Source organism: Thunnus maccoyii, chromosome 8, assembly GCF_910596095.1.
Source record: "Thunnus maccoyii chromosome 8, fThuMac1.1, whole genome shotgun sequence".
NCBI classification, from domain to species: Eukaryota; Metazoa; Chordata; class Actinopteri; order Scombriformes; family Scombridae; genus Thunnus; species Thunnus maccoyii.
Window position 1 is genome coordinate 11407504 of NC_056540.1, and position 26215 is coordinate 11433718.

The following is a 26215-nucleotide window of genomic DNA, read 5'->3' on the forward strand; positions in this document are numbered from 1 at the left end:
TCCCCCCTCTTCCCCGCCCGTCCTTTACCTGAACCCGAGCATCCTTGGGTGGGCTCTGGGATTAGAGGTATGGCAGTGGGGTTGAGTGGAGGCGGGGGAGGCAAGGAAGGCTGCTTCTTCTGCTTCTTCACCTGTTTCTCCAGGTGTTTCTGGATGGCTGAGCCCAGCACGGCCACTTCCACCACTGCCCCGTACACCTCCCACGTCATCCCTTTCTCGTCCCAGGTCACCTCCTGCACCGGCTCCTCACTTTTCTCCTCACCTTTCTCCTTGCAATTTCTTTCCTCACTGTTTTCCTCCTCAGCTGCTTCCAACTTTTTCTCTTCAGTTACTTTCTCCTCCTCTTTAACTGCTTCCTCTTTTTCCTCGGCTCTCTCTGTACCCACGTGCTCCTTCTCATCCTCCTCCACCTCCACTATCTTCTCCTCTATGCTAGCTTCCTTTCTGATCTCAGGAAAAGTCGTAGTCGTGGGTGTTCTTGGGGTCATTGGTGCTGTGGCAACGGAGCGAAACTCCACCTGCTGACCCACCTGCAGCTCAGCATCTTTAGTTTCTGTACTCACACCCCCACGTTTCCCGAAAGAGCTAGGGAAGTAGAAGGCTTGGTCCCCCTCAGGAGGGGTCATGGGACTGGTGGCCGCAGACTGACACTGCACCACTTCCAGGCTCACCTGCGTGCGGATGTTGTGGCAGCCAAAGGGAGCTGGAGATTCAGGCACAGGAGGCTTCGTCACTGAAATGTCTTTCAACTCTTCACATGCTTCTTTCTCTTCTTTGACCTCTGAATTTTCGGATTTGACATCTGTTTTTGGTTGGTCATTTGCAGAAACAGAGGTTTCTTCGGTTTTGATCTTGTTTGAGGTGTCCTGGATCTGATCAGGGTCAACAATTTCTGAGGAGATCTTTTCCTTCCCATCCTCCTTCTTTAAATCACTGCTATTTTCTCCGAGTTCCTCAAACTCATCTATCTTGACCATCTCTGGCTCAATGGAATAAAAAGATGACTCAGCCTTTTCTCCCTCTTCCTCCTCAATGTTGCCATAGTGGGTCACCAGGATAGTAATGTCTTGGTCCATGCTTCCCATCCTCTGCTGCTTACACTGGTGATTACTATCCTCCAGAGTTACTTGTGAATCTCTTAACCCAGCAGCAGGGCAGCTGAAGACTTCAGTCAGCTCCTTTGATGTGGTAAATTTCAAAGCTCCAGTTATCTCTGACTCAGCCTCTGTTGGACTTTTTGTCGCGGGGAAACTCTCTTGTCGGCCGCTCCCGCCCTGCCCCTCAATCTTTTTCACTTTCTCCTCCTTCTGCACTGTCTCTCTGCCGATAAGCTCTGGGAAAGCTGTGGTCGAAGGCATCTTTGGGGTCATGGGGGACGTGGCGACAGAGCAGAACTCAACCTGCTGACCCACCTGCAGCTCAGCATCTTTAGCTTCGGATCTCCCAAAAGAGCTGGGGAAGAAGAAGGAATGTTCGCCCTCAGGAGGAGTCATGGGGCTAGTGGCTGCAGAGCGACACTGGACCACCTCCAGGCTGACCTGTGTGCGCATGTGGTGCTGCCCGAAAGGTGCAGGGGAATATGTGTCAGAGGGGTCTGGAGTTGATAGCACAGGCTCCAAGATATTCTCATTTTCTGCCACCTTTTCACTCTCCTGATCCATGTTTTTTTCCTCAGACCTTCCCCTCTGAATTTCAGCTTCTCCATCTCTCAGGAACTTATTAGAGATTGTCGTCTCATTGTCTGCTGTTGTTTTATCAGCCTCAGGTTGTTGCGTCAGAGGGATGTCATCAGTCTGCGTACAGTCTTTAATTTGTATAGAGTCTGATTGGTCATTGCTGTCACAAACCCCTCCTGAAAGCACTTGATCTTTGGATATCGGCTCTCCATCACTCTCCTCAACATAGCTGGTATTCATGTGTATTTCTGGCTGATAATCCCCTTGAGTTGTAGAGTCTTGACTGGTGTTTATCTGAGGTGCCTGAGGCACAGTGCTGCCATCTGAGCTGCCTGGATGCTCTCCATTATCTGTCTTCTCACAAGACTGGTGGTCCTCTTTGAGACCTCTCATCTCATCCTTAAGGCTTCCCATTCTGTCTCTGCATAAAATTGGTAGACGTACCTGCAGGGAATAACACAGCAGTGACATACTGTTTGTAATCGGTAACTACAAAAACAGCCCCAGCATGAGTGGAAGACAGAACGATGGTTTGTTTTTGTGATAAAAATATCCTCTCACACGATATGGATGTCAAGTATCCAAACACTGATATGTAACCAAGTTACGTCACTGCTACTACTTGAGTGAAATTAATCACATGCTTAATTTAGTATATTAGATCACTGTTAACTGGGGTATTTACTATAATCAAACACATGATTAAACTGCATTTTAAATGTCAAATTTTTAGATTCCTTCCAACATTTTACTGTGTGATTATGTCTCATATTGTAATGATCTCTCTCTTTGCACTTTACCCTAAAATACATCCACATAGTTTATATTTAACCTCTGTTTTAGAGCATAATCACAAGAAACCAAGCTCATGCACAAGAATTCAGTATACCTCTCAAATTTGAACTATGAAAACAAACACGATAAATCAAATTGTGGGAGATCACGAGCCACAGACATACCTCAGCAGTCCAAGTCAGTCTGAAGTCTCTCCATAACTCTCTCTCAGATTTAGGTCAAACATCATAAATCTCACTGCTGATTGAGACCCTCATCTGTCCGTATATCCCCCCTGTTGATTGGTACTGATTGCAGTGGCTACAGGTTTGTCTCTAGAAGAATCTATCTCAGGCAATCCTCGCTCTTTAAGCTGTGGCTGTGTCTATTGAAAAGCTTCAGATTTCTAGTTTCCCTGGAAACCACGGTCAGGCTCTGGCAGTGAGTGGTAATGTAATGACAAAATCTATGTTCAGCCCTCTAATCATCAGTAAATCATAGTAATTAACTCCAGGTTCTCATAGCAACACAATGGCAACTGTGTGCAGAGAGATAAACATGTGAATTGATACACTGGCTTTGCTAAAGAAATTTTTGAAAAGGCATTAGTTGGTGATAAAAGCTTTCATGTCAGTACAGGTAATCGGGATGAGGGCTTCTGGAGGGAGGGTGAAATATGCAGAGGTGGGATTTCTCACTTTAATAATGGATCACCGCTTTTAAGTAATACATACAATCTGTTAGGGTCACATTTGTTTGACCACGCTCAGTGTAAAAATGCAGAGGACCAAATGTAAAGCAGGTTGAAAAGATTTTAAAAGGCACTTCCTCTACACCAAAATTTGTTTTGTGGAGGCAGGACATTACAGGCTCATTACAGCAGTGATTGTCCAACTTTTTCATGTCAAGGACCCCTAAACTGACACAAACCCCCATTTGATGAGATTTTGTCCCAGGGTCCCCCATCTGATAAGATATTTTGCTTTTAGATGTTTTATTACAGAAAGTGTATGAAACCCATGACCAAAATAGTTGTACATTCTTTCATTGTGTTACTTATGGATAGCATTATAGTGAAAATAAATGATTCCCCTTTTTGCTGGGGACCTCCTCAAGGATACCAGAAAAGTATGTAAAATGCAAAGTGAGGTCTTGTAGAGGAAATTTGTGAAATATTAGTACAACAGTGCTTTGCTGCAACTGTAAAAGTGCATGAAAGACAACGGGGGATATCAGCTGAAGGAGCCTGGAGGAGGCAGATCTATGCCTCCCACACAAACACACACTTGTAAACCACCACGTCTTTCATACTCGTTCTTCCCTCCAACCTTTCCGCTTTTGCGACACATATTTCTCTAGAGCCTCAGTAATTCTGCTTGCCTCGAGTAATTGTGTGGGCTTGAGGATGTTTATATTTCTCTTATTTTGAGAATCTTGCCTTTCTTGATACAGTACTGTAACGGTGGGCTGCAGCTTGGCCAGAACACTGTGTACTGACTGTACTGAGTATTCTCACCATTAATTCAAAGACCTCCACCAATCCCTGGCTGCCACAGAGTTCTGTTGCCTAGCAACCACGTAGTGTGATGGAGGGAGGTGTGCTGCTGAGGACCAAGGTTGACAGCTCTGATCACATTCTCATCAGGAGCTATCAGGCTGCCAAAGGCCATCTTCTCAGCAATGTGTTGATAATAATGACCGTGGTGATTCATTGATGAGCGCTCTCCACAGAACAAAACAGGATGCATCACAGACAGAGGGCTTCTGCAGCTACTAGCAGTGTTATCTCTACTGTATGTTGCAGGGTATGACATATTTAAAGCCTGAGAAACAAGTTGGTATCTGTTTTTATTTCCCAAAATAGTCACATATAATGAAATCTATAATAAATCAAGAAACACAAGTGAAAAAAGGTGAGAGGAAAATAAGAAAAAAAGGACAATTTATAGAGGTTTTCTTTGGAATGTGTGGAGATATATACTGGATATATCTTCGTTTTCAGGTGATTGGATGCCAACATGCTTCCATTCAAACAAATTTACTTGTCTAAAATCAGACAAGTTGGCTCCAGTTTCAGGTGGAATAGTTCATATTTTAGGGATCATTTGCTCTCCAGTTTATGTCCAAACTCCTTGATGGTGTCTGTGGCCTTGTCCGCAGCTTTTCCTAAGACTGCTTGAGTCTGTTTGCTGGCTTCTTGAGCAGCTTCAAAGAGTCAGAGTGAAACAGAGAAGACATATTCAGGAAGTCAAACATCAAAACTTTCAACCTTTTGTTATCAACTCACATATGCACTTATTAGTGCAAGTATGCATCTACAGTACATATCTGTAAAAAGCTGCGTCTTTTTACTACCAGAAAAATGTCTATTTCGAAGAAGAAGCTGTTTCAGGTTATTATTCTACTCCTGTAACATTTTGAGGATTCAGTCTCTAAAACCAGATTCAACCAAGCTCTATTTCAGTCAAGTTTATTTCTGTCATCCAGTATCACACACAATGTTGCGTAAGTCAAATAACAGGTTTATAACAAGTTCGGTCTAATAAATCTACTATCACCTCTTCATATTATAGATATGAGATTTTAGGAGCTTATCTTTCATCAACCGTCAAACATTTAATTTGGTAACAAAGTCATTTATGTCCTCTGTCTGCTTGTGTCAACACTTATCTGCGGAAAAGAAGTACTCATGAAGCTTCACAAAGCAGCAGAGTGTGCACTGTACCTGTGTTGGCGGTTTCTTTGGAGGAGTCTGCCACCTGCTGCACAGCATCTTGAGCTGCCTGCACTGAAAACACACCACAGGAGCTTACAGTGACTGACCTCAGGAGGAAAAAGCTCTTGCACTTCACATTTTGCTTTGGAAGACTTTAACTTGTAATATAAATTCTTTTTTCTAAATGCTTTAAACTTCTAAGATCTTAAAGTGCTACGCATTTAAGAATTGTAATCATTTGGGGAAGATCAATCTGTCTCTTTCTCTATCTACCAGACTACACATTGGGCCCTGTGTCATCTTCTAGCTTTAATTCCGTACCTGCGGTGTCTGTGACTCCTTTTGCTGCTGATTGGCTCGTGCTTTTCAGGCTCTCAAAGGACTTCTTGAATGAGGCCATGGCTCCTGTCTTTGTCCCTGCAGCGTCCACACATCAATCTGAGCAGACAGCGTCTGGAGCGGCTGTTTAATACCCTCTGTTTGAGCCTGACAGCACCGAGCCTGCACGTTCCAGCCGGATTAATCCAAACAAAACCCGCCCAAAGAGGCCCGATCAGACTGGCATCCCAACTATGGCAGCGTCCTGCCAAGTGCCAGAGCCCGCTCAGCAGATTCTACACATCCTGCAATCAAACCCCCCAGACAAGAGCGAGCAAAAAGGGAAACATGCAAGGACGATGCATAATGGATACTCATTTAGATCAACAGGCGGAAAAAAACTTGGTTACAAGTGGTTGAAAATCTAACAAGTGATCAATGCTAAAAGTGATTTTCAACATTATCAAACAACACTAAGGAATGGTTTCTTTTTTTACTTTTTATTTACAGAGGATTTGTATGTCTGGCTTAACACATAAACCTTTATACTGACAAGTCCTGCAATTTAAAGCACATTTTGATATGACAACCATTATGATTTCAAGACGTAATATATTGACTTTAACTTGTTAAAATCTCAGTACACACAAACACACGCACACACAAACATGTATACTCTGTCCATTTCTAACAGATAGTTTACTGGAATGATTTCACAAGCAACTATAAAGATACAATGTAAAAAACTCTTACTTCAAAAATGGATTTTCCAAAGAAATGCAAAAAGGAAAAAAAAAAACCCACAAACAGGCATTGTCGACACTTAAGAGGATATTATTGTATTAATATCTGCTTGCAACCGGACATATTTATTTTTTCCACTCCCAACGTCTCATTGGAAGATGATGAACATCTATTGCACATTTTCTAAATACAGATACACACAAGTACAAAGTCACAAGCCCTGGCTCTGGTCTCATTTCATTGGGAGGGAATCAAGGAAATGAGACTGTGCGGACGATCCTACATCTCAATAAATACCTACACCCAACACATTACATTAATAACATGACATTTACAATATATAATAATAAAAGATTTGTCTTGAAGGAAGAACATTTTTCAGTGGGAATGCTTGATTTTTTGTTGTTTTTTGCAACAGGGGTATAATTGTAATAGTTTCAGCATTTGTCCTTTTTATTGTTAGAAATATTATTGTGCTGCTGGTTGGATGGTGGCTTGGACTGATGCTTTTATGCTTCTGGCTCGTAGTCCTGGCTCTCCTGGGGGAGAGAAAAAAGAACAGATTTTAAGAGACAGGCAAGTCACATCTGCAGCCCAGAGGACACCTCAGGTTAAATTCAACAGTAAGACTTTAATTAAAACTTAATCGCATTAAATTAGACTTAAATCGGTTTAAGAACATATATGTCAGAGGGCTTATAGTAACACAGGATATCTTTCTGCTGAAGGTAATGATGTCACTCCATCGCAGCTGTGTGCCGGTTCAGTGTCTCTCTCCAGCCTGCAGAGGGCAGCACAAGCCTATGTCAGCTTCAAGGACATGTCGTGAGCACATTCCCAGCATCCTTGTAACCCTGCACACGCCTCCTCCACACACATGATCATGAAGAAATATCACAGCCTCCAGGAATGTGCAGTACACTCAGGTCATCTGGTGTATTCACAAAACCTGGCCTGACAATGGACCTGGAAGGATTTTTATCTCCAAATCCTCCCTGAGAAGGCTTGTTCACTCCACAGCACTGAGACTCCATATTTACAGCAATGCAGGGAGACCCTGACATTACCCACAATGCATGGCAGCAGTGAGCGTCATCACCACACCCATTCAGACAGAGAGAGCTTGTGCATCGCTGGTGTAGCAAAGGATGGGGGAGGGGAAAGAGATGCGGAGGAGTAGGAGAGAGAGAGATGGAGGATGGATGGAACAAGCTACTGCCTCTGAGAAATTCACTTTTAATTTGCATCTCAGGGAAAGTCCCTGTTATATTCCTTTAACTGATTAATGGAATAATCTGAGAAACAGGAATGAAAAGAAAATCTGACCAAATGGACTTAAATAAATTGAACATTGTAAGTGATCATGCAAAATCTTGTCTTAAATTTTCCTCTAACTGAAGATGATGCTGGATATTTTAATACTCACCAAAGAGCAAAATTTAAGAGAACATAATAGGCTTCTGGATAAAAACATAACTGTTGCAATGCTTTAAATAATTATATATACTAGTAATTAAACCAACATTAATGTATAATATCTTTATTTTCCATTAGCTATTTCAAATCTGTTTTCAAAGCAATAGGTTCTGCACAGTTTGTCTCGCCCCTAACAGCCAAATTCCAAAAATACCCATCTGTGTCAGACTTGCATCCTTCTTCGACGCACACACACTGACACACACCCAAAGCTCAATGTAGGTAGGTGGTGCTATATTCACTCTACTCGCTATGTGGCAATTGGCTTGTTAGCCCCTCTGTTTTCATTTCCAGAGAAAAGAAGAATTGCTTCAGCATGAGCTGTAGTGTTTGTGTGGGACAGAAGTGGAGGGCAAGTGTAGAGTGCTATTGAAATGCAATACAGTTAAAATGTGTATGAGCCGCTGAATACTGACGGGGCTACAGCTACTGTACATGAATGGACTGATGCATGACTGCACTCCAAGCCTTTACAGTTTTTACAGGCTTTAAAATAAACATGCAAAAAGATATTTACAATAAAACATATTGTTAAATTCACACAGTGAGACATACACCGATGTAGAGCAGAGACATATATGCACTTTGTGTCGTGTAGGCTGATTACCTGCTGGGTCTCATCATATGTCTCCCCTTCTGGCTCCAGCATTCCCTCTCCCTGGCCCTCCATGGCCTCCTGCCCGTACTCCTCAGGCTGCATGGAGACACAGGGAGAAACACAGAGAGATGAAGAAAGATCATACGCACAGTAACAGAAGCACAGATACACATTTGGAGTGACCTGAACTTAAAGGATAAGTCAAGTCAAATTTATTTATAATCACATTTTTTTTTAAAAAAACAACAGTTGACCAAAGTGCTGTAGAATCAAAAAAGCAAAAGCCATAAAACAACACAATAGAAACACAAAGACCAGTTTAACAGACAAAAAGACAAAGAAAGGCAACTCTCATACTGAATTAAAAGCCAAGGAATAAAGATGTGTTTTAAGATGGGATTTAAAACCAGGCAGATAAGAATGGTTATATTCTACATTGCAGAATAAATCACACAAATCCCACAAAAAGACCAAAACCAATAATCTGTTCTTTCTCTTCATATTTTCTGACCTCCCTACCCTGCCTGTGGCACTCAGCCCAAGCCAACTGGTTCCTACTGTAGATATAAATGTTTAAAAACAGGTCACAAATATATAGTTCTATTAGTGGTCTAGTATTTATGACAACAGGATGTAAATACTATATAAGATTGACTCAAAATAAACTGCAGTACTGATGTTAACCACAGTGAAGGAGAATGAAAGTGAGTACAATAGTTTGGCTTACTGATGTATATTTAATAGTTTTTGGACAACAGGGGGGTGTGTGTGGGGAGGTCTATCACACAGATGAGTAGGCCTTTTACACAGAAGACCGTTTGACGTGTCAATGTGGAAAAGTACAGATGTAAATAATAAAATTAACGGTGGCTTTATTCCAATTAGCTGCTTCAGATTCAGAGTCCTGGATATTGTGCATGCTGGCTCACTGTCACACTGTCATGACTTACTGGGACACTTAAAAAGAACAGAGCCATTGTTAATGTTATTAGAAACACCTGTACTTTCCCGACAATGACAAGTCACAATGTCTACAGTGACAAAGGCCTATAATCTCTATCAAGCTTTGGCCAAAAGGACAATACTTGTTAGTTCTTCAGCTCAGTGTTGGTTTTGGCCTTTTCATGGCATTTATTGACAGTAAGAAAAACATATAATATCACCCTCTTATCCTTCAATATTTGAGGCCACACTGAAGATCTAATAACTTGATATCTCGACACAGTCGGTGTAAACATACTCTACGTCTTTCTGAGAGGCTGATAAAGCAGACAGTGCTCATCATCGCTGCACCTGCTAGTACGAGCCCTGAAAACAAAGCCAGTGGGTCACCACACATTTATTTTTAAACCCAGCACTAATCAAGTCAATTAGGTCGGAGAAGAACAGACCATAATCCTGCGCGCTGTATTGAGCTGCTGTTATTGCTGTAAGCCCACCAACACGATTAGCATGGCCTTAAACTCTGCGCAGTGGGACACCGCCATAAAGACACATGTAATCAGACGGATCATTGCCTAAGAAAGACTGAACATGAGAAAGACTGTTTATGTGGCTTTAACAGACGAGAAGGATAAGTTCTGTGTCTGATTGGTCACACATTTGAATTCAGTTGAGACTCAAACACAAGAGAAAACATATGAGCGCTGTTTTAAATTTCCACATACTGGCTTTAAAGACAAACAATGCATTTTCTTCTTTTTTAAAACATCTTCAGGATACAGTTACAAAGAGTGGATATTCAGCAAGCTAGAAATGAATAAAAAAAATGGCTCTGCACACTTGGTAACAATGCCAGCAGTTTAACAGTCTGTTGTCAGAGTGTTGAAATGAGTAGCCTTATCACTCAGATAGTGCCTTCAAGAAGCCTGTTAGAGCAGGCTGTCAAATTTACTATTAGTGAGTCAGTGGAGAGGGTCCAACTCTTAGGGATGAAGGCTTTGGACAGGATGAGGTTCCCCCTGCTTCACTGACAGTCTGACAGAGATAGACAAAATGACAGCATGCTGACAGCGCACGGTCAGGTCATTTAAGTCAAGTCAGTTTTATTTATATGGGGCCAAATCACAATAGAAGTTATCTCAGGGCACTATTCACATAGAGCAGGTATAGACTCTTTAATTTACAGAGACCCAACATTCCCCACTCAAATTTTTGAGTTTGGTTATATGTAGATTTGCCCATCTTCTATCTTAGTGGGAAGTCAAATCTGACTCAGGTCATCAGAGGGGGGGAGGGTGGAAAAGTTGTGTGTTGACGGGAGCTGATAGTCATTTAGAGACACCTGAAGATTGAAACAGCCTTATTATAGATCTGAAAGAGTGAACGCAGCTCTGTGTGCCAAGCCGAGGCCTCAGTGTAGTTTCACTTAACAAAGATTTATTTTCATTTTAAAAGATGCCAATTAGAAGTTCACTGATTTACAGTGGAGCGTTAAAGGCATTAGGGTCAGCGGCCTTATGTCCCAGCCTGGACGAAGAGGATAAGTAAATAAGTAAGTTCAAGGCATTTAACCTCTCTGTTCTGTTATATTCTTGAAAGAGAACACATTTATTCAGCTTTTCTCAAAAAAAAAGCATGATCAGGTTCCCTCAGTACAGTGAATATTTGTCTTGGCAGCAGAATAAGAAAATAGATGAAATAATAAAATATTGATAATGTCATCAGGGTTTTCTCAGATTGGGCTTTTTTTTACAGAAAGCCTGCATTACAAAGTGGAGGTGTGGGGTTTACCAAGCAGGGAGGGCTTGAAGAAAGACACTATTGAATTGCATTATGGGAAATGTAGGTGACCCATACAGTATTAGGGTCTAAAGTCAGGATAGTTTTATAATGTTTGTCTGACAAAACAAACAATTTGAAGAAGTCTGTGTAAAGGAAAATCAGAGATTTCTTTTTAAATACATTATACATGTTAAATTCAGTTCGGATGATCTGCTGTTACTGGTGAATGGGGTCTCTGGCCAGAGGAAGAGCCTTTGCAGGGCAGCACTTCACCAAAAAGCACAGCCTGAGAGGCTTTTGCTCCAAGGGTGACAGCCACAATGAAGCTGCCAAGGACGTTTCAGCAGAGAAGTGAGTAATGTTAGTATAACGGAAGTGCGGCAAATTACGTTGAAAAAAATGATCATTTAACATAATGATGAGTCATTTAAGTTACATTTTTACTGAAATAAGTCAACATTTACCTATAAAAAGGTGCCGAATTATACGGTGGCTCCTGGTGTTACTTCATTTTAAATACATCATCCATGTTGCTTGCCTTACACCTACAAACAAGGCCTATTTTAAATTGTGTATTTTTATACAGGAGTTAGGTATGGGCCGTGCTTTCAGCGCCTTCAGCAGACACACCTCCAGTATTTCAGAGCAGAGAATACTGCTTATTTTTACACAATTTTGAAACCCAATTTTATATACTTGGCGATTTTTTTTAATCATTAAATTTTGAAAAAAAGTCAGAACACATATTTATTATTACTTTACACAGACTTTAACTTTAGGCTATGGGACTTTGTGATGGGCATTTTTCTCTATTTTTTAACGTATTATTGACTTAACAATCATAAAATAACAATTGATAGATTCATGATAATAAAAAAACTATTAGTAGTTGCAATCCTTGATGTAACATGAAACACCTCTTATATGATTTCACGGTTAAGGGACTACTGACTTCCTGCAGCTGTGTGTGAACACGCTTCAATACGTTATGGTCTGGTAACAGGAGCAGACTGAAGAAAAAGAAACAGTGAAAACTATCAGGAGCTGATGGTGAATGTAATGTTGTACATACATTCATGTCAGCAGGGAACTCGTCTTTCTTCACCAGGCCAGTGGCAGCAACGATGTTCCCCATCGCTCCTGTGGTCTTCTCAGCCACTGCAGAGACACACACAAACATCATGTACACACACACACGTAACATTATCTCTGCAGATTCTGCAGACAGATTAAAAGCATGCACATGATGTTCGCCCTCTTTTGTTTCCCAACTGATTATTGTGCATAATGACCACTTACACCCACCCACCCCCATCCCTATAATGAATTTACCATTTTCCAGTCAGCAGTAAATATCTTGTCTCTGTAATGAAACTGAGCTTCTTGCAACAATTAATGATGTTTAGCTTTGAAAAACATGGAAAAAAACTCACCTGTGCCCACGCTGTCTTTGGCCTTGTTACCTGAGTTAACAAAAAAGAAATTAATTAGAAAAGGTGCAGGTTGTGAAAATAATAAACCATTTAACATTTTGCATTTTAAGATTACTCTTCTTTCATATGTGATACAGATACAGAAACGTACTACATAACTGCTGAAGCACTACTATCATTCACTCTGAATGGAACAAACAAAAAGTCCATGCAGTCAGATTTTCAGGCAGCCTTGTACTTAAAATGCACAATTTCTGAGCGACTTGCTTTTTTTTCTCTAACCTGACACATCACACGTCATCTATGTATGCCAACATGAAGAAAAACAGAATTAATTCAAAGACAACGCAATACAAACAGAGCTATTTTTAGGCATAAGTGAGCTAGGCAGTCGACTAAGGCACCACCAGCTGGAGAGGCGCCAAAAAGGAGAAAGAATGTTTTATAATTAATTTCAGATGCCTACTTTTTTAAAAGTCTGTCAGACTGATGTGCAACACACACATTTCATTGCTTAAAACAAATCTGCTGCTCACACTGCACTAAGCACCTGATGCTGAGAGGAGACTACAGGCAGATTATGTTTCTATGAGGAGCTGAAACTTGCTGTCATAACATTAATTACAGGACAAGCAGTCAACTACATGCAGAGCAGTCATCTTACAGTTTGTGAACCAAACTTCTAAAGTGATGGTGTTGGTTGAAAGCCTCAATATTATGAGGATGCTGAGATTTAATTGTCTTAACCATGTCCAAACCTTTCTGCCACAACAGATCCACAATGACATCATCTCTGTGTGGATATTGTAGAAAATACTATAAGAAGAAACTATAAAATATGATAGAAAAACAAAATATTCACACAGGCCTAAAGTGGCATTATCCCTAACATGATTAAAACCAGGTTAAGACATAACAGGGACTAGTGTTCATGTGAAGTTACAAACTGACAGAATATAACACGATGACATGAAATAGACCGGAAACTGAGTTAACAACTGGATACAGCTGAATATAAAATAAAATATTATAAAAATATTAATATCATTAAAGTACAACTGCATGATCCTGACTACAGCCTCCTGTTCATAACAGCTCACACAATAAACTGTCAGATATAACTAACATGATTAACTTTGAACTGTCACTACCAACCAATTAGTTTTATATATAGGTAGTGAAGCGGTAACGTCCAAGAAAATCAGCTGAATAAGTGTCACATGTATAAGTGAACTCTTGACCACTGTGGTTGTGTAATATCTGTAAGATGATGTCTTTATAAGGATCTTATTATTTCCTTTTGTGATAATTCTCAAAGATTTTGTTTATTACTCACAGTTTGCCACAGCTGTAGAGGCACAAGAGAACAATCATGTCTGCTGCATTTGAGTTTCGTAGTACTTTTCTAGACAAAGGTTATTAAACTTTGTAGCTGCTTTAAACTACAACCACGGTATTGTTCAATTCTCTGACCTTTGGCAGACCTCATCCATCTACACTTTACTCCATCGAGCTATTTGGGCAATCTACTGTGTGCCCACTGGTCCTGGTCACTCAAGCCTTGTCATCCTCTTTACTGTGCAGCAGTCATATGCTTTATTGGTCCCTGAGGGCCTTTAAAAGCAGACTGAGGAGAGATGAAATGATGATGAAGTGCAGAACTGTCTCTACAAAAGGCGAGCCTCAAAGGAAAAAACATACATCTAAGAGATGCATCCATTTGAAAGCCTTGCTTTGGTGAAGTGCAGCAACTGAACTACAACTATAGTACTATATGGTTCTCTTTGTGAAAGGAAATTATAAGTATTAATATTATATTAATTACAAATAACAGTCCCTATTTTTAGGCTTTGTGTTCTCCAGAAAAAGAATCATAACTCCCACTGACGAATGATTGTCTGTAACATTTTCCTTTAACACAAGCTTTTATGATAATTTTTGAGAATTGTTTCAGGCTCATGTAAGTGTTAAGTGAAAGTGTAAACCTGTGTAAGAGAAAAAAAAGATTTAAGTCATTTAGGTGGCTATTAAAGTACCTAAAAAATATTAGAACAAATGTTCCATTTTCAAAGTTAATTACTTTTTTCCTAGCTGGCGCCTGCTAGGAGAATAGCAGAGCTGCTATTTATCACTTCAGTGGTATCGACTTTTAAATTAACACAAAAAAGCGTGCTGCACAACACATGAATGTAAGTTAATTTCAAAAGTAACTTCCTCTGTTAAATATATATATAAATAATTGTGAACTAAACATTGATTAGCATCAGTGATAATGATGTGATTGAAACAGATTATGTGCAGATTGTTATTTATAATGCAATGTTAGGCTGTAGCTATTGTTTGACAAATATTAGTAAAATCTATAATTGTGTAAATTAAACTGAGACTGATATGGTTTGAGTGCAAGGTTTCACAAAAGTAATAATGTTGTTTTTAAAGCAGCATTGTATACTGTAAACACTGTAACACTTCACCGTGTCATAACGGGGTAGATTAGATACTCTATGAATGAGACTGTTAATTGTGACATTAAATGGCATCTTGTACAACAGGGTTTTCTCCTTCCTGCCTTAGTCAGGCTGACTGCTTAGCTCAGCTGGGTGGGCGGGCTGCAGCAGCAGCAGCTGTCAAAAGGTGGGTCACAGACCTATCAGATCACTCTTACCCCTCCTCCAAGAGGGGCCTTCAAGCAAATCATACGCAGCTTTCTAGGGCACCAACCACGCTCAACAAGCAGGACGCAGAAGCTCAGAGATGCCACAGTTATGCTCCTTTCTCTTTCTGCGTACCACAGGCATAAAACAAGCCGAGACATATGATAGAGAAGATTAAATGAGCCTGCACATGTTTTGACTGCAGCCTGACATGTTTAGTTCTGCTGATGAGTGACAGGGACACAGTGCTAAATACAGTATGTAGGGTAATTAGATTTCATCTTATTGCAGACACATCTGATAACTTCTCCTGATAACACCCAACATCTCATGAATTAATCCAACACACACCGTCAATGAATCAATGGTACAAGCTGGTGACTGTAAAACCAGCAGGGGTGTCACTGGAAATTTGGGCCCTCTGTAATGCTTGGCAGGCTCCAGGGCCTCAGCCCAGCTCTGGGTCGCCTGAGTCACCGAGCCCTCCCCCTCACTCACCCCTGACAGACCAACTGTAGGCTAACGAGCAGAGCTGGCTGTATGAAAGTGTTTACCACAAACATCATGGGGATGTTTGTAATGTAGATATAGAGTTGGTGAAATATATGAAATCACATGAAATAAAATAAAAGATGTTCATTACACTTGAGCGCATGGTGCATGACATGGTGCATATTTAGAGCTGAAACAATTAGTTGATTAATGGATTAATTAATCAACAGACCATTAATTGACTAACTATTTTGATAATTCATTTATTATTTGATTAATTTTGCCAAACATTACTTAGTTTTAGCCTCTTGATCGTGAGGATTTGCTGCTTTTCTTTATCTTATGTAACAGTAAACTGTAAATCTTTGGTTTTTGGACGATTGTTTACAGACCAGATGATGAATTGAAAAATCAAGATGATAATATTTAGATTAATAGATAATGACATTAATTGTTAGTTGCAGCCCTAAAAATAAAACTAGAGCCTGACCTGATATATCGGTCAGCTGATGTTATCGGGTGATATTGGCCTATCACAGATATATCGATATTGACGTATATGTTGTCTGATATGTACCTATATATATATAAAAGTTATATAGGCATGTATATTTGATCCTTTTTTGTTTTTTTATTTATTATGAAATAATAAATAATTAAATATTATTTTATATTAAATATTATTATTAAATTCCCAGTTTATTATTACAGCGCACTGATGTCATTTTATACAATAAAGTTTATTGTTAAACTGTAAAATATCATGCCTCCATTACATATCTTTGTCACAAGTGTTTGATAACAACATTTGAGGGATCACTTCAAAAATGTACATTTATGTATATATTCTGTATGTGTAATATTATCGGCCAATATGAATTTTTTTACTCCCTAATTTTGGTATCAGCATCAGCACCCCAAAAATCCAGTGTCTATTGGGCCCTAATTAAAACACATTCAGGTTCTCTAAAACACAGTCGATGTAATTTTGTTCAACATTTGAATTTATTGAGCTTGGTATTAATTATTTAGACAATAGAACTGGTTATCACTGGTTATCATGACATTAAATTTTCATTATTCCATAATGATTTGACACCATTAACGAACAATCCTGAATTACTGCCCAGCCCTACTACAGATAATTAAATTATTTATAGCACTGCCTTTAAAAGCATTATAGATATTCAACTGGAATATGACAACTGTGGAAGTTAGCTTCTTTTAATGTTATGAACACAAGATGATCAAAGAGGCTGAGACTATGTTTTGCCAGTTTCTATTTTTTTCAGGTGTCCATCTACCATCATTTCCCCTCAATATTAACAGAAGTCTGTCACGTGTGGTTATTCAAACAACGAAGTAAATCAAGAGCAATTGATGGGACTGTCTACTTCGCAACTGCACTCCAAACCATGAGATAGAGTCACTAATCTGTGCAGATATCTGTAATGGTGTCTGTTACAAATTAAGCTGCACTGAAAAGGACAAAAGCAGAGGCCTTTAGTCTGTTTGTCTCCAGGAGGTGACCGCGGGGATGAGGCTGTTTTACAATCTGCTGCCGTCCAATGCACAGACATGTGGCAAGAGCTGCTCTCACCATCCTGCTGCCCCACCCCCAACCCTGCTCCCATCTCTTGCCTGTAACCCAGTCAAGTCAGGCGACAGGGCAGAAGGACATTCACAGCCTCGAATCACATCATCTACACCAAAGATAACTCCCTACCTAAGTGCATTATTATCTAAACTATTCATATTAATAGTACAGAAATGCTTATAATTTTGATATAATGGGTAAAACTGCTGATATAATTAATGACATACTGCATCAGCATGCATAAGTAAAACAAAGATATTGATCAACTGAGGGGCTGAGTGATTAATGGATTTACTGCTGCTGTAATAACCTACACTGACTTCACTATATCACAGTCTATATGGTGAAATATTGGTAATTTTAACTTGTGCCGCACAGTATAGTCCAATAAAATAAATGTAGTCATACAGAGGAAGCCATGCAGCTATAATATTGTCACTGAACTGTATTACAACAGCGAACAAAGAGGTTAAAGCTACAGCCTGCTGGTTTCTTTGATGTATAAGACAAGCAGGATTCTGCTATTTATTCAGCCATTAAAGGAAGTTACTGTATAATTTAACCATTTGTTTCAGGACATATGGGAATGCTGCATGAGCCCAAGTCATAAAATATTCTCTCTGCTCCTGCATGAAGCAGGCAATCTCACTGGGCCTGTGATATGCATTTACAGTACATAACGTGCCAACAGAGAATTGTGATCATCTTACCTACAAACATAACGCCTTCTTTAGTCTTTTCTGCTGCAACTGCGACTCCTTCCTTGGTCTTCTCTGCAGCCACAGCCATCCCCTCTTTTGCTTTAGACAAACCCTTCATAAACACATCCATCTTGGCCGAGCTACTGTGGAGACATGGACCATACATGCTGTCAGTCACCATCACTGCTGTCACTGTGTCCACATGTGGATTTTAGCTTATTTATAGGGGATGATGTCATTAAATAGCTCATGTAATTAATAGCCAGCTTCAAGTATATTGTTTCAATATATTTCTACAAACATCTGTATATTTCAGTCTATCATAGGACCATACGTCTTGGTAAAAGAAGGCAGCAACGCCTCCTGTGGTAGATCCTGACAGCTGCAGTCCAGCCATCAGGCTGTAGTAAAAACGCGCTGTTCACTCATGCATTCAACCCCCTTTTCACAACCTCCTCAATGCATTAAATATTCAAAAGCGAAAAGATTTCAATGAAATGGTTAATTGTGGAGGCGCTCATTAATTATTGCTCGCCTGTAATGCTACTCTCAGTGGCAGCGAGCTGACAGGACTGCGCCTGAGAAAAAAAGCACAGGCCTTTTTAAGGGACTACACAGTATATACTAGAAGGTGGCATTTATTGCAAGAGCTACACAATGTTGCTGGGGGAAGGGAGGCACGATCTACACTATCATATCTGCACGCATCACGGTTTTTACGTAGAACTATGTGGATGTAATCTGAGGTTGTCCGATCACACACACACACACAGGGAACATTTTCGTAAATCAGCCCCAGATGCAGCCCAGCAGCTCGGCTGGTATTCTTGCATTAGACACCAAACCATCAGAGTCCCATCCTGGATGTTTCAGGTCAAACCTTTAATTACTATACACACCAATTGAACGATTCTCACGTTTGCATCCGTCTCTGACTGAATTTCTTAGTTTTTGCGACACAGTCCGAATTGGTGATAAACTGAGATGCTTTTTCTATGAATGTGAGTTAAAAGCTTTAACTTATTTTACGCACGGTGCAAACCAGTGTCTTCCAATGACGACGCTTACATGGATTGCATGGTCCTCAAATGGTAGTAACCTCCATATGCTTAAAAAAATAACAATATAAGTGAATGCAAAGGGGGAAAATAGAGTCCTTACCTATTTACAAATCGCCTTCGACTTGTCCCCTTATGATTCTGTCGCACAGTCGAGTCAAAGTATCGTCTAAATGGGGAGATATCTTCAAATGATCACTAGGTGGGCCTTTCTCGGGATGATCTCCACCAACAGGGACGGCCCCCTTCACAGCTCGGCTGAGACTATCACGTCCCCCCCCCCCCCCCCCCCCCTCTCTCTCTCCCTCCCTCACCTCCCCTCCGCCCCACCTCCACTCCCTCCACCATCACTGGCTCCCTCCACTATTGATCACCCCACATGTCAACTGGTACATCGAGCAGAATGAGTTCAACAGAGCCACAGCAGACATCTCGTTCCTTCTCTATTGCTGCAGTTTAGACCCAGTGTCCATAACGAAAAATGTAATTGGACTATATGTTATACACATATGGGAAGTGACTGCCATTTTCTTTTGTACTAAACACACAAGGATGATCAAAGAATCAAATTTTGCATGAAATTGCTCGATAAAATCCGAAAATATTCTGGTGTACAGACGATCAATTTGTGGAATTGTTATTGTTATTGTAACTTGGTCTCAAAAGGCTAGAAAATAAGGGAACATTAGCTATTTAATTAGTATTCAGTCTGATGACTTCTGCAGTGTTAAATGTTTAAATCAGTGACCTATGGATTTTGGTGTAGACAATGTCCTGATGATTTGATTGTGAAAGCTGCTCAAGTAGATTTCCTTTAATATTTTGACTTTTTTGCACTATAGGCTGTTGTTAGAAAATTAATATGCAGCACTATGGATCTGGCTTACATGAGTTTGCTGTGTCTTGTGAGCCACTGCACGCTGGGCATGTATGCATGACATGATAATAAATACTTGATTTATTCATATCATTGATTACAATGATATGGACTCATGAACACTACATTCTATTACTGTGTCTATAGGTTCTACTGATTGTGAAATTTCAATAATCAAAATAATGCTATGAGGGTTGTTTTTTGTTTTTTAAATATGTCTTTCAGTACTTGATCCACTTGACTATGACCAGATGAATTCTTGTTGGACCCCATTTTGAATTTAACTACCACTGTCATCCCGCATTGTACTGAAAACTGCTATCACTGTTATGAATCTCATAAGATATGAGTAGATGTAATAACTGTAATGTCCCATAGTTTATTGGGCCTTTATTCTTAACTGCTACAATGAGCCAGTAGCTCATTAATTCTGCCCTCTTATAGACTTTATTCTCATGAGGAAGTGAACATTAAAGACATCTGAGTCCTATGTGGTGTGCCAATACTGACATACTACGATCTGCTTTAACCAAACATGACTGTGATCCAAGGGTGATACCATTTTGTGGAGGAGATGGGGGTGTGTTGATTTAGCATGAAGCCACATGAAGCTTGCTGTATATTGATTTTTTTTTTTACAAGCTAGAAGAGTAAATTGATGGTTTGAAAAGAAAAGCACGCATTTTGTTGATCGATATAATTATTGATAACCTTAATTATAATACTAGATGAGCAAATAAATATTAACATATTCTTCCAGACCATTTATTGAAACACCAGATGATTTCTGAGTTGTGTAGTTAATTGAAACTGCTGCAATCGTGTATTTTACGATTGCAGCGAACGTAGATGTCTCAGCCAATCAGAGTAGAGGATGACCACAGATCGAGTCCCGATTTCCATCTGGTAGAAGATCGAACATCCCTGCAGGTTATGTAGCTTTGATAAGGACTAAACTAGAACCTGAGAAGACCATCACATACCGATTTGCGTTATTTGTGCTGTGACTGGATACTACACATTTCCCCACCTTTCACTGAGCCGATTTACAGCCTCAGCTAAGGGTTAAATACCACCACCACCGCCTCCTCCTCCTCCTTTCCCCCCACTGTCTGACGTATGTGTAGTGACGCCATCAATGGTTGTAGTGGGCGAGTGATTGCGAAATCCTCCTTCTTCCCCCAACTCCCCCCTCCAGTTTGAGGAAATCCCAGATAGCTACCACTCCTTGAATCGTCCTGTCTCGTCTCATCTGGTCTCTGCGAGCACGAGTAGGCAGGCTGTTGCTCTGCTCATTACTGTGACAAAAAATATGACCACCATATTGTCCTAACAAAAAAATTAATACAGCTTTTATGTGCTGTAACAGCGCAAACTATAACATTCACCTCCCATGTATTAGTTTAATCAGAAGAGGAAACATGTTTTTGCTGTTGTGGGGCAGCATCGTGTAAAACAGCCTACTGAGCTTGTTTTTTTTTTATCCCTCCAACAGTTACATACTATGTGTGATTCGTGCCTTACCACTGAATCATCTTATCTCAGCCTTCAGCAGTGAATAAGGCGCTGTCCAGGGTGCTGAACGTGTGTCTCTGTCCATGGTGCTGATCTGTTGAGCCAACGTTAGACAGCCTTGCAGGGTGGGGTGCAAGTAAAAGGGGAGGTGATGTCTTCCATCAACACAGTGGAAGAAAACTCCACATACAGGTAATCCAGTCGTCTTTTAAGGAAGTACCTTCAGCTTAAATGTACAACAGATGATCTTGTTTCATCACTGACTGCTGTACTTGTAAACCGCACCTGCCCTCTTGTGGTCATTTGTAATAATGGCGACCATTTTGTATTTACAGCAGCATTTACTGAAATTGTAGCTGCTGTAAAGGAAATTAAATGCAAGAGCTGTTTGTGAGAGCGCACAATTGTGTTCTTATAATAACAACAGAGACACTCCTCAGTTAGCTGTCAGCAAACATAGAGTTCTTCCACCTGAGCATTTGTAAGAATATTACTAATGCACCAAATACATGCCATTAATTATAACAACACAATTATGTTCAGTTTAACCTCATCAGGGAGAGCTCTTTGTCAAAATTAACTTGCTCAGCTCAGACTTGAGGAGCTGTCTAACTCATACTACTCTGTGCATTACACTTTAGGAATACTGAATGTTTTTTTAAAAATCCTGGAAGTCTTCTATCATTTCATTGGTCTCAGTCAGTCCAACTGTGTACTAAATATAGTTTTTCAATTTAAACCATCATCTTTGTAAAGCTGGGAAGCAGTGAATTTCAGCTGGTTATAACTTTTAAAATAATGTCATTAAAATTGCAGATAATGTTACTCATAGATTATAACTAGACCATCACTTTACTGTCTTCTTTTTAATTTTAATTTCAACAAAGGTCTTGCGAAAATAAGATGCTTACAATTGTGATACCATGATGGTTAAGTAAATATTCTCTGTAAAAAAAATATGGAGTTATTTGAGCTTAAAATTGTTATTAAAACACAAATCCAGCCCAGCCCTTTGCTGAGATACATTGGGTGACTGTGCAGTTTTGCCTCTGATACTCTGCAGTCAGTTACCTGTTTCAGTCTGGCTGCTGTGTGGTTGACTTTACGTGCAACTCTATAACAACTACCGGATGCAGCTGAGCCACAGACACAGCAAGCAGGAGATTGCAGATTAATCAACATTCATCAAGTGTGTGCAACTCTCTGAAAAGGAAAGGAGCTATTGTATGGCCATAAAACTGGCAGTTTTTTCAACAGGCTCCATTGTTAAAATAACTTAAAAGTTGACAAATCTAGTGATACAGTTGCTAAATTGGCCAAAATAGGTTGGTGGGGGAGGTTCAAATGTGCCGCACTTGGTCTCTATCTTGTGTTGTTCTTTCTTGTTGGCTCACAAAAGACATTATACAACACAAAATACAACCCGCTTCACAGGCTGAGTAGTATTCCCTATGACAAGCAAAATGAATTCATATGTAAAAGCAGTGGAGTGCACCTTTAATTTCAACCACTGCCACACAAGAATCATTTTGTCATATCGACTGACTTGGATTCCAGTTACCTTAATTCTTCCAAGAAGAATTTTCAGGTTTAGTTTATCGTGTGCCTGACATTCAAATCAGTGCATCTTTTGCTGTAACGTCAGCAGCCACATTCAGATCAATATTCGTGATGAAAGGTGGATGTCACATCTGCGGCTGGGGTGACTAATAAATGTGGGAGTTGGTGTTGAAACGGATATTAAGATCTTAGACCCATGACTCAGCTGAGATCCCTACACGGAAAGACATCTAATAAGTCTACATCATGTAATTTTATTAAAATTGAAAGAAAGCTGCAGTGCATGCTAAGAGGTACTGCATGCAAATAAGGTAACATTTTAAAATATGCAAATATTATCTTGAGTCCTAATCTTGTGATTCAAATTAGTTGAAAGAAGGCTCATTTGATCATTCACTAAATCACATGATCAATTTAACAAAACCAACATGTAAATTGATAAGTTTGTCAGTCAAGCTTATGATTTGTAGTTTTCACATTTATAACAATTTCCAAACTAATAATGAGTTAAAGTCTTTATTATTCTAATTTAAATATATGCACATATGCATTATGAAATGGTTCTAAAGCTGATAAACGTATCAAATTACATCAATACCCCAATACCTACTTGGGATTGTCCATATTAGCCCATTTGTAATGGTTTTCTCACACACCTTCACAGACAACATCACTGAAGTTGCCTTGGGGCATCCTGGGTGCCTCAGGCTTTAGCTCACTAGCCACATAATCTATCCCCGGTCCACAGAGACCTTTGTGCATGTCATCCTCTGTCTTTCTCTTCCCACATTTCCTGTGAGGTCTCTACTGTCCAATAAGGTAAAATGCCCCCCAAAGTATTCTTATACAAGTCTCTTAGAGGTAATTATTATAGATATGTTTGCAAGACATAACCCTAAGCAATTAAAATGTAAGATTTAATGGTTAAAGTTTCTGCAACTTGAATAAAGTTCAGATTTATGGGAATCACTTATCCTAGTAAACACATCACGGTTGGATATGGTCCTGATTGGCTCCCTGCAGTGAAAAGATCCTAAAATCCTTTCAGTTAACAGCATCTTAATGAATACCACCCTGTAAGGCAGGTTTACCTTATTTCAATTAGAGGAGCTTGCTGTTTGCTGCTAATAAGGGTCCAGTGTTCAGCCTTTGAGGACTGTTTTCCAATCAATTTAACAAAACACCCTTTTACTACACTACATTAACTTGCACAACACTTTGAAGCAAATCACTCTCATCCTGAGCTGTAGTTTATTTGAAATCAAAATCATGAAAATTGAATAATATCTGCTTCTTAACTTTCAATTTTTGCAGAACATATGCCCAGTGGCCCACGGCAGAAGACGATGGTTGCACATTTTGTTTGAGAAGCAGAGCATATCTGAAGTAGTAGTAGTAGTAGTAGTAGTAGTAGTAGTAGTAGTAGTAGTAGTAGTAGTGAATTCAGGTTCCACAGACTCAGCAGGCCAAAAATAAAAGTGATTCAAGCGTTATATTCAGTGAAATAAAATGCTCCCTATGTGCAGTTCCAAAATGGCTAGCACAGTCTGATTTCTCAGCCTGAGCAGTGGTCCTTTCAGCCCCCAGTGAATCCACCTTTATTTATCATGGCCTCTTTATGAGCTGAGCTCCTGCATGATGCTTTTCCTTTTACAGATCCATTGTGGATTCAGTCAGTCACAGCAGATAATTCCAATCAATCTGAGTTATAAAATCTTGACATAGGGCGACGCCGCGCTACAGCTGAAATTTACAGCTGTTTAGATTGCAAGTCATTTCCCCGTGGCATCTGCATACACACTGCATCTGCTTTCTGCAGCTGAGTGGAAATAAAACCCTGCCTGTGAGAGATTTCAAATCTGAGTTTTACTCCCTCTTTGAAGCAAACAGAAATGATTGGGTACATTTACCGCATCAGATTGCATGAATATTCTTTAGTCTGCCATCAACTGTAAGAAAAAAAAGGGAGGGGGCTGCTTGCTGCAGGTTTTCTAGTAGAAAACATTCATGACATTTTTAAGAATGAGCAATCCAGCAGAGTAGCCCTCAACACCTGTAGGTGGCAGCAGAGACTGTCTATCTTCTGGAGGAGCGTGATTACTATTCACAGCACTAACCAGGGTACATATCAACCCAGGACATACATGGATCGATTCAGGTTAATGTATACCCGCGGTTTGCAGAGAATGAAATATTTACTTGTATATGACACTTCCGCGGAGCTTGAGTGTAGCTGTTATTACAGAACAGGATGCTGCTGTCATCACCTTGAACAGTCTGCGCTCTTTGTGTGTCTTTGCATGTGTGTACGACCAGCAAGTTTAGCACCGACATCCAAAATGGCTCAAGATGAACTCTCATCTCACAATCAAGACACTGATAGAGGAAGAAAATGAAAAAGAACACATATTTGTCGGGCTGCTTTCATCACAAATACTGTAACCTTATCTCACCATGACTTTCATAATCTGCCCTGTTAACATCTCTGGAGAGGATTTGCACTCTGTTTGTTTGTCTGCTACACACCCTTGTATCTATCTGTCATAAAAAATGTAGCTGTGACCTTTCCATTATCTCTTAAGAATACACCCACATTTTTGATAATGTGTGTTAATTTATGTAGCATTTGCTGTTAACATATTTGTTTTAGTAATCCATTATCCACTGTATCCATTATACATACTGTGTGCATGTCTATAGTCTGCTGATCGAACTATCCTTCGGGTATAATAAAGGATGTACTAAAATTAAAGACATTATGCAAATTGTACATACAAAGTGCTTAAAGCTATTCTCCATCTTCTTTATGCATGCAGGCTTAATTCAATGAATCTGTGTGAGAGCACTTTCACCAATGATTGAACTCGATATACAGAACTTGAACGTAAGCCAAGCTATACAGATTAACAATGTGACATACTGGAAGCAATATTACAATTATGTCATAGCAATTTGTTAAACTGTCTCAAGGCTGACCGCATGAACATAAGGATAACTTATGGGTTGCCTGCATGTGTGCATGTTTCTCTGTGAATTTGCTCCTTACAGGAAACGCTGCCCATTTTTCTTTTATTTGTCAATTTTTGGCAGTTATATAAACCCATCCCAGCTGGCTGGTTTGCCTGCACAATTGCCTGCTATTAATGTTGATGCATAATTGCATTACATAATGTGTTGTGCTGTCTTTTAGAGGAGTCAAACAGCTGTGGCTATTGGCTGTCTCTGCTGTGCACAGAGTCAAGCACTCTCCTCCAGTACACTGCCAGACAACAGCTTAATCATAAATGGGAGCTATCGCAGGT

General features: G+C 39.9%; 1 protein-coding gene across 8 annotated transcripts in view; it reads right to left on the minus strand.

Annotated features, from left to right (window-relative positions):
* Positions 1-6155: 6155 nt before the first annotated feature.
* sncb (synuclein, beta) overlaps positions 6156-26215 on the minus strand; it is a 249077-nt gene continuing 229017 nt past the window's right edge. For 5 of the 8 annotated variants that reach the window (XM_042418164.1, XM_042418163.1, XM_042418162.1 and 2 more), the window contains 5 exons: positions 17913-18046; positions 12460-12489; positions 12099-12184; positions 8312-8398; positions 6156-6767 (listed from right to left, as the gene is read on the minus strand). In XM_042418164.1, the coding sequence (XP_042274098.1) occupies positions 6738-6767; positions 8312-8398; positions 12099-12184; positions 12460-12489; positions 17913-18033 (354 nt within the window). In that variant the 5' untranslated portion in view covers positions 18034-18046 and the 3' untranslated portion in view covers positions 6156-6737. Of the gene's footprint in view, positions 6768-8311; positions 8399-12098; positions 12185-12459; positions 12490-17912; positions 18047-19064; positions 19202-21226; positions 21315-21362; positions 22219-26215 lie in introns of those variants that run through there. The other 3 variants (XM_042418161.1, XM_042418160.1, XM_042418167.1) reach the window with 3 other exon arrangements.